The sequence below is a fragment of the Rhopalosiphum padi genome, chromosome 3 (assembly GCF_020882245.1).
Source record: "Rhopalosiphum padi isolate XX-2018 chromosome 3, ASM2088224v1, whole genome shotgun sequence".
Classification (NCBI taxonomy): domain Eukaryota; kingdom Metazoa; phylum Arthropoda; class Insecta; order Hemiptera; family Aphididae; genus Rhopalosiphum; species Rhopalosiphum padi.
Genome location: NC_083599.1, coordinates 50,371,518 through 50,385,484, shown reverse-complemented (window position 1 = coordinate 50,385,484; position 13,967 = coordinate 50,371,518). Strand labels below are relative to the sequence as shown.

At 27.8% G+C, this 13,967-nt stretch overlaps 1 protein-coding gene across 6 annotated transcripts; it reads right to left on the bottom strand.

The window, feature by feature from the left end:
* On the bottom strand, positions 1-13,519 carry LOC132926781 (zinc finger protein 271-like). 6 transcript variants are annotated; one of them, XM_060991176.1, is made up of 4 exons: positions 11,916-12,156; positions 11,656-11,857; positions 3,028-3,142; positions 1-2,958 (listed from the first exon to the last, which is right to left on the bottom strand). In XM_060991176.1, exon 4 carries the CDS (start codon positions 2,903-2,905, stop codon positions 1,628-1,630), a length of 1,278 nt encoding a protein of 425 aa, XP_060847159.1. In that variant the 5' UTR covers positions 2,906-2,958; positions 3,028-3,142; positions 11,656-11,857; positions 11,916-12,156; the 3' UTR covers positions 1-1,627. The 6 variants fall into 6 exon arrangements, with proteins under 6 accessions (XP_060847159.1, XP_060847161.1, XP_060847156.1 ...); XM_060991178.1 differs by lacking the exons at positions 11,656-11,857; positions 11,916-12,156 and adding an exon at positions 13,416-13,519; XM_060991173.1 differs by lacking the exon at positions 11,656-11,857.
* Between the last annotated feature and the right edge of the window lie 448 nt (positions 13,520-13,967).

Below are 13,967 nucleotides of genomic sequence, written 5' to 3'. Positions count from 1 at the left end.
TAATTAAACCATTATTTTATTTTATTTTACTTTATTAGCTAACAATATTATATAATATCAATATTACAAGTAAAATAATATATGAACATTAATTAAGATTTATTACATCCATTGCACTTTAATCAACAGAAAAACCCCCATATCATGATTATTTACCGAACATTGTTAACTTTTGTGTTAATATAATTTAACAATTAAGATATACTAATAGCTTATACACAAATAATAAAAACATTTATTTCTAGTAAATGAACACAACTATTAACAATTTAAAGTAAGATAATTTTTTTTTAAATTTTACTGCTTTCCAATTTATATAATAAGATAGATAGATGTATTTTAAAATTGTATACCCTTCATTTATCAAACAGTATATAATTACATTTATTAAAAATCAATAAAAACTAAGTAAGTATATAGGAATATCTTTTAAAATTTTAATAAACAATAACAATTAATAAATATTTTATCAGTTAAGTTGTCAACTCTTTTCAATACAAATGGATATAAATATAAAACAAACTTTCTAGCTTAAAGTAAAATAAAAAAAAACTTATAACAATATATAAAAACAAATTTTCATTTACTAGGAGTGTTCATTTACTGGTGTCATCTTGTCAAAAGTGAATACAGAATATTCAATAATGGAACATAGAAAAATAAATAAAAATTTATTGTTGAAAAATTACAGAATATAATTATCTTAAAAGGTTTTAGGAGTGTATAAAAGTCGGGTATGATTTTAAATTATGAAACTACATTAACTTATAAATATATACATATTGAAGGGGCTATCTCCCGCAAATGATAAAATAAAAATAATAATTAAGTTTCATACTTGGTTAATTAATTTATCATAATACATAAAATAATTTTTAATGTCTTTGTTAATAATTTATTTACTTACTAATATTTATCATTTATATTATATAGTAAGTATAATAGTTCCTATACTACCATAACTAAATAATAAATTTATCAAAATGTATTTAGCAAATTATTTTTAAGTAAGTTATGATCTTTTTGAAACTGTACATTTTTAAATGATCATAACTTCCTTAAAAATAATAATATCAATAAAAGACTATGTGCGGCCCTGGATAATAATCTTATTATAAAATAGTATAATAGGTCAGTCACTCTAATATCAAAACTAACAGCACAATATTGAAACTTGTGAACAAAAATTTGCAATGTCTCACGTGTGTAAGACGGAGACAACACATGCGGGTACTACGTCCTTTTAATATCTAGTGTAATAGTCAGGATCAAATCAAGCATATTTCTTATCTGGGGCAAAGTATAAAATTAGCGTTCTTTTATAATTCAGCTCCCATCTAATATGCCACTGTTATTAATAATCCCCCCTAGATCTGGCCCTAAATTAATAGTATTTATGCTACCATAACTAAATACAACGTATATGTACTTAATTTTGAAAACTAGAATTTTAAATCAATACATATTTTAATTTATCAAGAATCAACATAAATAGAAGGGGCGATCGTCCTATTACCCTTTTTGTATTCACCTTTTATATTAATGCGTGAATATACTAATAAATATAACTTTTGGCGATTTCGTGGTAATAGTATTATTAACATTAAAAATATAATTTTTTCCACAATCATGCGTTGGATACAGTCGTGACATCTTTTAACATGTTTGCCAAAATTGATTGCTCTGGTTGCGTATGCTTTATTCGCCGGTGCTTTTTTAGGGTACCGCTATCACTGAACGACTTTTCGCACACGTCACACGTGTAAGGTTTCTCGCCCGTATGCGTACGCTTATGCTTCGTCAGACCACTGCTATCAGCAAATGACTTATCACATACATCACATAAGTAAGGTTTCTCACCCGTGTGTATCCGGCGATGCTTCGTCAGATTACCGTTAATAGCGAACGACTTATCGCATATGTCACATAAATAAGGTTTTTCACCTGTGTGTATCCGGCGGTGCTTTGTCAGACTTCCACTATCAGCGAAAGATTTATCGCACACCTCACACGGATATGGTTTTTCGCCGGTATGCGTCCGTCGATGCTTAGTAAGACTAGCGCTAACAGCAAACGACTGATCGCATATGTCACATGGATATGGTCTTTCGCCGGTGTGCGTCCGCCGATGCTTTGTCAGATTGCTACTTTGGGCGAACGACATGTCACACTCGTCACAGGGGTATGGTTTTTCGCCCGTATGCGTCCGCCGGTGTTTTATAAGAAAATCATTATCAGTGAACGACTTAAAGCACATGTCGCACGGGAACGGTTTATCAGTTATGTGAGTCCGTCGATGCTTTGTTAGATGGCTACTTTGAGAATATGACTTGTCACAAACATCACACGAGTATGGCTTCTCACCGGTGTGCGACCGCCGGTGCTTCGTCAGACTACTGCTATCAGCATACGACTTTTCACACACATTGCAAGGGTAAGGTCTTTCACCCGTGTGCCACCGCCAGTGTTTCGTCAGACCATCGCTATCAGCAAATGACTTATCACACACGCCACACGGGTAAGGTTTCTCACCAGTATGAGTCCGTCGGTGTCTTGTTAAGTGGCTGTTATCAGCGAACGCTTTGTCACACATGTCGCACGGGAATGGTTTATCGCCCATATGTGATCGCCGGTGTTTGTTCAAATGCCTGATTTGAGCGAAAGACATGTCGCAAAATTCACACGTGTGCGGTTTTTCCACTGCATGCGTCCGTCGATGCTTCATCAAATGGCTGTTATCGGCAAACGATTTATCACAAATATCACATGGGTACGGCTCTACGCCTGTGTGTGTTCGCCGGTGCTTACTAAGATGGCTGCTTAGAGTGAACGTCATGTTGCAAATGTTGCATGTGAACAATTTATCGCCTAGACGCGTTTTCGAACTACCAGGTAGATCGCTCATATTAGTTATTCGTTTCGCCACAGACGTCGTCACGCGTATTTTATTGGTCTGTACTAAAAATATACACCAAAGGTTAATAATTTTGTCAACTTTATAAATTTAACTTATATTTTAATACATACCAAATCTTATTTATTTTTCGTACAATAACGCAGTAACTAGATAATCTAGGTATTATAGTTTTGAAGACGATGGTTTGTAATTTGTTGATTAGTTATGAGTCAGCATGTTGTATTCCTGTTTAAAAAAAGACGGAAAACAATGAAAAATTAATAAAACTGACATTATGCCTAAAGAGTTGACATGGTTATTGTATCATAATTGTATGGCTATTTAAAATAAGAGATTGAAGATCGAATACTGTAAATATAGAAGTACGCTAAAGTTCGAATTTAGTACAATTTAAATAAGAATACATGACGGTAATCGACGGTAAGACGGTATCTCATATAAGATTTTATTATTTAGATACCATAATATTTCATTTATAAAAGATGATAGAGTATGGCACGAAGGTCTCCTACATATAGACTAAGAACATTTCTTCCTTAAGCCTTCTATCTACTTATCAAATCATACCTAACTAAACGTACCTAATACGATACGAGTCTGCCATGTCGATTATTGGTAGTATAAGTGCTGGGGTCACTATTTTATCCCTCATTCTCTGTAACATTACATTTGTCTCCGATCAACCAATCACACTAAATACATAAGTCTCAGACTATGATAAGATAATTATCTCTATGGATGATAATCTACATTCTGGACACATGGAATCCAACTATGGGCAAGTACAAAAAAGTCAAACTTAAATAAAATATAATCCTTCCAAAACATCGCCCTAAGATAATACACAATCTCTACACAGACCCAAGCCCCCCCCCCCCGAAATTTTTTCGTGTTATATTATGCGGTAATAAAATAACCTATACAATATTATAATAAAATCAGGACACAATTTTTTTAGCTTAAAACCCCTCGAAATTAATTTCCAGTTACGGCATTGCACAGACCTGAAATTAAAAACAATCCATGAAGAAGCCAAACTCTTATATAAAAGATTCCAAGACCGTTTTTTCCCCGTCTCGATCCCGAGTAGCTCTCCTAAACACTTAAAAAGCAAATGGCGCAGTTAAAATAACTAAAAAAACAAATAATATCTAAATAAATAAATAAATTTTATAACTTTGAAAATCAACAATGAAGTGTCATTGTTTAAAGGCTTCTTGACTTGATATTTTATATTTGTCATGTTATCTAAAACGTATATCACATATACTTATTATGTCCATTGATAATAGATCGTGTACTTTGGCTTTAAAAAAATATGATTAATATACATATGACAATGTGATATGAAAGCCACGTATAAATATAAATTAATTTCAGTTTTAGGATTCGAAATTAAATAAAAATTGAGCCTAACTTAACTTAACGATATTATGTACTTTGTGATGATTTGATTAAAAACTTGGAAAGGTCAGAGCAATTCTTTTGTTAAATAATTTTAGAGAAGATACAAAAATATATGATGGGAGGATATATTATATGAAGTGAAAATAAATTAGATAACACAAAATATAAACATACAACACTTTTAAATTAGGCATTATGTGTTCGATTAGTGTTCAATATATGTGATAAATTCATGGTTTTTAATATGGTTGTGAATATAGTTCGAATATGTATATATTATAAATTATTTAATATATGCTCTTGTAAATGTTCAAAAATATAGACGAAACCTTTAATTATATATAGGTATACATTAAACAATCATAATATGAAAACAAATTATATTAATTTATCAACAACACTAAATGATTGTCATTATGTTTTTAATTTTCAATTATAAATAAATACAATTTTTCGTCAATTATAATTATTTTCATTGGACTTGCAGGTTGACCATAATTTCAACAACTTAACCGTCTTAATATATCAACTTATACTATAAAAATAATATAGAGTGTGCGTCACTGATATGGGTGGTGTTAAATTTTAATTTAATAAATATATAATCTACAAAAAACGATTCTAAGTGAAGACAGTCTGTTACAATATCAGCATAAATCAACATACCTGTCTCAAAAGAGAATAATCAGTCGGTCGACCGATTGTTGTCCATTTCCACACGCACATGCAGCAATGCGATATTATTGCTAACAATATTTATCTTTATGGATAAAATGCATTGATAACTAATAATATTGCAATGTGTTAGTTTACATTTATTTCCATACGTAGAAACATACTATTCGTAACTAGTCTTTGACAACCACGTGCAATATGTGTAGTGATGTGTAAAGCTTCCATTCAAAATTGAATTCATGTTTTTACACACCTCATCCGGACATATATTCCTTCTTAGAAATGTTAACAAAAATTAAAATAGACACAAACGTTTTGATTCAAACTTCTAATCATATATCTAAAAAATTAGATCAGTCAATAAAATACGAAAATACAAAACTGAACAAATCTCTAGATATAATTTATTTATTTAGATATATTTATATTTTTGGGCTACGTCAAAGTAGTGACCTTTTTCTCTTGGGACGCACTTGGGCGAGACCTTATTCCGGACGCATTCGGAACATTAAATAAGGGACATTTCGGGACGCACTCGGAAGTTGCCCCTATAATGGATGTGTTAAATTCGTGACTTCCCACGTCGTCGAATCCCAATTTGCCGAATCCCAGTTCGCCGACTCTCAATTCGCCGACATCCCAGTTCGCCGACTATTTATTTACATGTTCCCAATTTGCCGACTTATTAAAAAATAAAAGTATATATAAATTTGTCATGTATAAATGGTTATTAATACATTGCAGTAGATATATTATATAAAAATAAAAGTAGGTTATACTATATTATTATACATAGAGCTAAGGCATATATTCGTCGAACAGTATTTTTACTTCATCATTGTGTATAATAATCGTGCACCAATCCAAATGTTTGTACTTGACGCCATATAGATTTCCCAAAATGAAAAAGGCATCCTTTTATTTCTGTGTAATATCTTAATAAATCTTTTTTGGCAACAGTCATTCCTATTTCAAAATCAATTTGAATTGTTTTTAGTTTAAAAGCCAGATCATTTCTCAAGGCAGCTTCTTTAATTATATTGAACATTCTCTTATAAATATTATTGCTTTTATTCGGTAAAAGAGCATAAAACTAAATATAAATAAATATATGAATTATAAATAATTATATATAATGTATAAAAATATGAATATAAAATAGATATATATTTATATAATATGTTAATATATATATTAATTTTTGAAATAATAACATACCATAAACATTGGCACTATAACACCCATTACAAAACAGTGTAATGTGTATATTTGCATAAATAATTGGGGGGGGGCGGATTTAAATGTACCATCCACTGTCGGCGAATCGTAAAAATTGAAACTTTATTAATAATTTGTCGGTGAACCAAGACGTCGGCAAAAAGGGAATATTTAAAAAATATTTTAAAACTGGTATATTTGTTGGCAAACTGAGTTGTCGGCGAATTGGGATTCGGCAAAGTGGGTATGAACCGTTAAATTTGAATGCAATGACAGGTATCATTGTATACGAAAAACGATTCTGAACGGAGTAGATTTGTCAGGCTAGAATAATTAGTAGGATATATTATAATATTACCTATATTTAAATAGTAATATATATTATATTATTACCTATATTTAAATTGTAATATATCATAATTTTACGTGATTTCGTAAAAAATTAAATTTCATACACTCATAAAATATTTTTTCATATTGTCGCTTGAATTTTATTTTACAGTTATTTGAAGAATAAGTTATGGACAACCTTGTATTGGGTTTTTTTAACCTTAGGTAAATATCACAACAATTTTATGAATTTTCAACTTAAGAATTCCTTGCAAATTTTCACGATTTTGACATATTTTGTAAACATTTGAACTTTTAATGCTTATAAACAGAAATTGTGACCAACAATTTTTGATTTTTTTTTCTACAATAAGAACAACTTATAATAAACCTTGTATTCAATTTCAAAGATTTTTTGGAAAGCCAAATTTTTTTTATCGGCATTTCAAAAAAAAAAATCGTAAATAGATAACGCTAATATAAACATTTGGTGAAAATTCCAAGTATTTACAATGATTCGTTTTTGAGTTACAGCAAAATCAAAAAATCGATTTTGTCAAAAAGTGGTTATGCGTAAAAATTCCCATTTTTCCGTAATTTTTTCAGGGTTTATCCCGACGCTTTTGAAAACTATTGGAAATTTTGACCCCCCCAAAGTACCAACTAGATGAATTTTCCTTTTCAAAGAGGGGCTGAAGTCAAAAATCGAAGCATTATTACTGCTCCAAAAATTGATGACAGACACAAAAATAAAAAAAAAAATTTAAAAAAAACACACATCATTGTAAATCAATACATTCACTCCGTTCAGAATCTAAAAAGTTTTTATGAATTTCTAACTAAAAATAGTTAAAATGTTGTGTGCAATTTTGACAAATTTTCCAATTTCTAACTTTACGCTTATAAAAATATATTGTGACTATTTATGCTCAATATTTTTAATTGTGAAATAAATAACTTTAAGGAATTTTTTAACAAATTTTCAATAATTTCTACTCAGTGAACAATAATAATTATTTTAAGTCGAAAATTATAAAAAAAAAATTTAATTTTAATTTTTTTAAATAGTATAAAAAGAGTCAAAATATTTTGAAAATTATACTATATTTACAGGAAACAATAATATAAACATAGATTTAAAATTTCTGCAATTATTCGATTTTGAATTGTATCAAAATAAGAAATCAATTTAGTCGAAACTGATTTAGTGTAAAAATTCCCATTTCTTCCCCTTAATTTATTATATGTTTTCCCTTTTTTTTTAGGAATTTTTATTTTAACTTTTCTAAAATATAAACTAAATCCAATTTTTTTACGAAAACATTACATTTAAAAACATCTTTGTGTGTATTAAACATAATTATAGCTTATAAATAGGCGTACGTAAAAGTTTTATGTTTCCAAGAATAATGTTTTTGAACTAGATATAACATAAAACTGAATAAAATTATTCATAATTTGAATATATTATTTCATCCAAATTTTAACATTAAATGTCTGTAAATAAAATAATGCTTTTATAGTTTTTTAAATATTCTGGTTTCAATATAAATTACTTTTATGAAGAAAATTTTATAAAATGTTCAAGCATTAGCAAATAAAGCAAATAAAAATTGCACATTTAATAAATTTTAAACTAAAAAAAATTTGCTGTTTGAATGTTCGTAATTTAGACGAATTTAGTCAAATGCTTATAAAAATAAATTGTGTCTATGTATTTTAAATATAATTATTAAAACAAAATATATTGTGTAGGACCTTATTTTATATTTTCAAGTACTTTAGTCTTTAACCATATTTTTAAAATACTTAATACATAAAAATTTCAAATTTCAAATGACTTTAATAATAACGTAAACTCAAAAAAAGTGGAAATATTTTTATAATCTATGCATAAAAAAATGATCATATATACAAAAAATTTTTGTTAGCTTTAATATCGGAGTGAATTTGCTTATCATTAAATTTTAATGTAAAAATTTTATCTAGAACATTTCATATACTTCTATTTATATTATTATTTTTGAATTATAGGTATGTAAAATATTATAAACTTAAAATTGTTATATTAATAAAAGTATATGAGATGCCTAAGATAATATTCTTACTTTTAAGCAAATAAGTAACAACAAAAAATTTTTGCAGAATGTAAATTTGCTATGATGATTGTTAGTAAAATGGAGACAACACATTTGGATATAACATCCTTATTAATGCGATATAAGGTATTGTTATAGTATAAATATGGTGAGATAAACAGTTAAATTGATTTTTTTAACTATAAAAATAACAAAAACCTGTTCACCTAAAGTAGTATTTTAAGTTGAGTCCAGTAGGATAAACTGTATCCAAGCTGAAAGGATATATAACAAAAAAATCAAATTTTACTAAGTAACAATACATATACTAAACACAAAGCCAACAACTACCCAAATATTATACCAAAGTCAATAAACTATGTTAATAAAAAATTATAAAACTGAGATAGTCTTAAAAAATGTAATAAGAACCTATTTTTGATAAAATGTTTACAACTATATATTGGTGTTTAAACTAAGCAACAAGGTAAACAAAGAAATAGATAGCTTAACGAGCAAAGGTGTCTTAGAACAAACAATATTTATTAAATTCTAAATAACTAATCTTAATACAGTAAACCATACCAAAAAATAATGGAAATATTTGAATTTGTGTTGACTATATAGTAACTGTTAATATTTATCATAAGATGAAAAAATAAAAAAGTTGAAGTTAAAAGAAGTTCAAAATTATCATTTAACAAACATTGAGGATTTGTTATAAGTTATGTAGTGTTAGATTTATCAAGAGCATATTAACAACTAGTCACCATCAAAGTATGATTTGGTGTTACATAAATTAAAATAGTTAAATAAAAAATTTAAAAATAAATAAATTATAATCAAATAAAATAAATTGCAAACTTTTTGATAATAATTATTATAATAGTAAGAAAGAAAATGGGAATAAGAAGTATTATGTATATTTTGGCAAAGAAGTATGATTGTATGAATAATGATGAAAAGCAATTAAGAAAATGTTATACCCGCATATGTTGTCTGTATCTTACTAACGTACATCATAGCAAATTTGTGTTCAGCAAAACACATTTTGTGATGTTAGGTTTAATGTAAGAGTAAATTTACCTATAATCAAATTTAAAGGTAAGAATATTATCTAAAAAATGTCATATGATTTTATTGATATTATCATTTTAAAATTAGTTATGAAAATATTTTTAAAGTTATAATATTTTACATACCTATAACTCACTTTAAAATGGTAATATCAATAAAAGCATATGAAATTTTTTATTCTTACTTTTAAATTTTATAATAGGTAAATTTACTCTTACATCAAACTAACATCACAAAATGTATTCTGCTGGACGCAAATTTGCTATGATGTAAACAGAGACAACACATACGGGTAAAACGTCCACTTCAGTAAAAAAAACAAAATATCAAACAGCTTGTTTAAATGGTTAAAAATTATGTAAAAATATATCTTGTGTATAAAAAAAAAAAAATAAATAAATACAATAGAATAAGATTTTTTACAGTTAAAAAATACTAGATATTATAATATATAATAATTGTAACACCACATTTGTCAGCTTAAATGTTTAATTTTGTACAAATCATAATAAACTAATCATCAAAAAATACTACAAGTAATTAATATTATTATATCATGTACAGTAGAATCTCGATAATCTGGCCGTTCGATAATCTGATACGTCCATTAATCCAGCTATATTAACCTATACATACCAATATGTATTTGTATATAAAGTTACTATCGTACACGATAAAACTAAGTAATAACAGATTAAATCCGAATAAACCTATTAGATATTTTATTTTTATTCAGTTGACGTTGAAGTACAATATGGTTATTCATTTTTTAATAATAAATAAATTATTTTTTATTTTTCAATAAGTAAAAAAGCGTTTTTATGTGAACCCTCATTAATCCGGCAGTAGTTACTGAAATTCTACTGTAATAGAAATTATCTTAAAAGGACATCACACCCACATGTTTTGTCTTCATCTTACAAATGTACAACATAGCTTATTTGCATTCAGCAGAACAAATTGTGAACTGTTAACTTTCAAAAATAGTCTAATATAAAAACTGACAACACAGAAATTTGCAATATAGTAAGTTTGTAAGCCGGAGATAACACATATAAGTGTGGTGTCCTTTTAAGGATAAATTCAAATAAAAAATGGATATTTGACACCTATGGTATTTATCACAAGTAGATGTATGATACCTATGTATATAATTTTGACAGCAAATTTATTTTAATTCATACTGAATTATTGCATAAGAATATCCTATTTATTAGTAGTAATAATGAATTAAAGTTATAACAATATATTTAATATAAATAGTACATTTAACTTCTTATACAAAAATAGTATAGGCATTTAATAATCTGTACCTCTTAAAAAATTATTATTGTATTAACAAGCAAATTGGAGAATTATTATGTCTCATTACAACGATTTTATCAAAAACTGTGAATGTAGAATGAAACACATTTCTTCTGTGATAATAATAAGATCCATTGTATTTTTGTATTTAAATATTCCTTTTTTGTTTATCTTTTTCTAAGTAAATAAATAAATAATTCATTATTAATAAATTAATATACACCTATATAATAAAAAAAAAATAATTTTCTTGATATGTAATTGATATGTACTACTACAATATAATATGTCCTTTTTAATTTTTGTCACTATCGTTATTGCACAGTTTTTCTTTTGAATTATAGTGGTCATTAAGACAGAAAAATAATTGAAAAATAGATTTTCCGGTCAATTTATTTGATTATTTTATTTATCAAAACAGTATATATTTTTTATATTAGAAATATATAGTAAAAACAAAATGATAACATAATAATTAATAATTAAATATAATTCCTGGAAAATTGACTGTACCAAAACATGTACGTGACACTGGGACACTATATTTCAAAACCGATATTGTCCTGACCAAACTGAGACTTATGACAACCCTAGAATAATTACTACTATTAAATTTGAATATAATAATCTATTGAGGTCTGTACTCACTATAGAGGTGGCAGTAAAAATATACTGTTTTGGCGGTATCGCTACAGTAGCCTTAAAATGCAGCTGATACAATTTAACTCTACAGTTACCATCGTAGTGTGTGCAAGAATTTTTAATCATAAAATTAATATGAAATGTAAAAATTATGAGGCGTTCAAGGCTCGCTTGCAGACTGCAGTAAACACCATAGGTGTCATATGCCCTAGTTTCATCCCAAACAGTTATCAGTAAATAAAAATAAATATTTGTTAGTAATATACCTGAATGGTTGAGTACATAAGAACCAGTTAAGGTATCCAAGAGACATGAATAATGATATATGGTTAATGGAAGTCACCAACAAGTAATACAAATAAACAAAGTTCCGTTAAGATTTGGCTACGAAAAGCATTGAACAATTAAACGTTATTGATTGCCATTAAATGTAATTTATTGTATTAAAATTTAAAACATCATGTCTCGTTATTTTCCAATATGTTAAAACATTTAATATTTTAAAAAGGAGATAACGTAGTGATTATGATAATTGATAATGTATTATCAGTAACACCAGATCGTGATCGGTCGGTCGCCAGTAAGTTGTTGTTGTTGTTATTATTATTGATACCTAGTGAATAACCTTACAGAACATTTATAGTGGTAGCTATATAGGTACTATGCTGATAATCTAAACCCGTGAAATGTAATGTTCCCGCTTTCTTTTAAAACAAAACAGACACCGAGGCATAATATTATGATTATAATATAATATATGAAGTATATATCGTTAAGTTACTAACATTATTGTTATAGGTACCTGACTTCAGCGTTGGGTTACCCTACAGGAAAAATAATCAGGTGATTGGAGCGGCAAATTTGCTGCACTTGAAGATTAAAATGTATTTATAATATTATTATATATTATAATTTGAGACGGAGGCAAATGTCCTGCTTTTAGGCGGCAAATTGCCAGTGGCGAAGCGTCATAGGAGACAATGAGACAACGTCTACCCACTAAGAAATTAGAACACAGGACAAATAATTTTGTTTTATAAAATATTTACAAATTTTAACGTCATTTATATTATAAAAATGATATATCTTTTAATATTTGTTAAAATTGGTTTTTCGTTGTACAGTTATAGTCTTTGAGAATTATTAAAATAGATTAGATACGACCCGCACGGTCATTCCAAATATTATATTATATCAAAGAGACGTTACGATGCAACGTCTCCCAATTATTGGCACGCGGGTACAGGGGGGATTTTAATGTAAGTTGGGGTTTACTATCTTCGCTATGAGACACGTCTCGCTATTAGGATTTCCTAAATTACCGACATCGCCGTTGCGTTGTCACCCCATCGTCCCCTGTAAATCGCTATTACTGATAGCCAATAGGTACCTACGTGTTTCTTAATATTGTTGTTTTCATATTATAGTTTGTCCTCATGGCTGATGATTTAATTTATGTCATTTTGAACGATGGAATTATTAATTACTCATATACGAAAAAAATGTATTATCGAATAGGTAAAATAAAAAGGGAGGAATCCAAGCGTATTAGCGTTATTTTATTCAATGTCTCCTCAACTAAAAACTTTAGTTTCGCCACTGCAAATTGCTTAATCCGCCACTGCCTGACTTATATAAGCTTACAGCATATTGAACTGCTCTCGTATATTGTTACAAATGAAATAACAATAATAATTATTTAGATGGTTATTTACTATGTATAGTTATTAGTTAATATAACTAATTAGCAGGAAATTTCCACTTACATATTCTATAGACGTCCAAATTCAAGAAATCCATGACCACATGAAATCTCTATCCAAAATGGATCATTGCTCAGTTAGTCAGTTCTACTGGTAGGTACATTCTAACATTATTAGGTACAATATTCATGCACATCCGCCTCGACGTAGATTAAAACGAGGCCGTCCTCACACGACCTTCTCAGTTAACTACACGCATATCTACCAATAACCTATACCTATAACAGATAAAACTAATATTATCATTATTATTAAAATTGTATATTAATCCTACATTGTGATTATGATTTATATTCACTAATTGGCATAATCAACTGTAGGTAAGTACTCGTAGGTATATTATTTTTTAGTTATTTTATTTTATTCAATATCACTACTTATTTATATTCTTGTCCTCTTTGAAATGTTATATCATTTGTAAATATCCGAAGGACCGTAGATGTAAATAGCCCGTGGCTATGTCTTATTTCGTTATTAATAAAAGATAAAGTAGAAAACTTCCAAATTAAAATATAAATTTTTATAATAAATACCTATACATGCTAAATGTTTGGA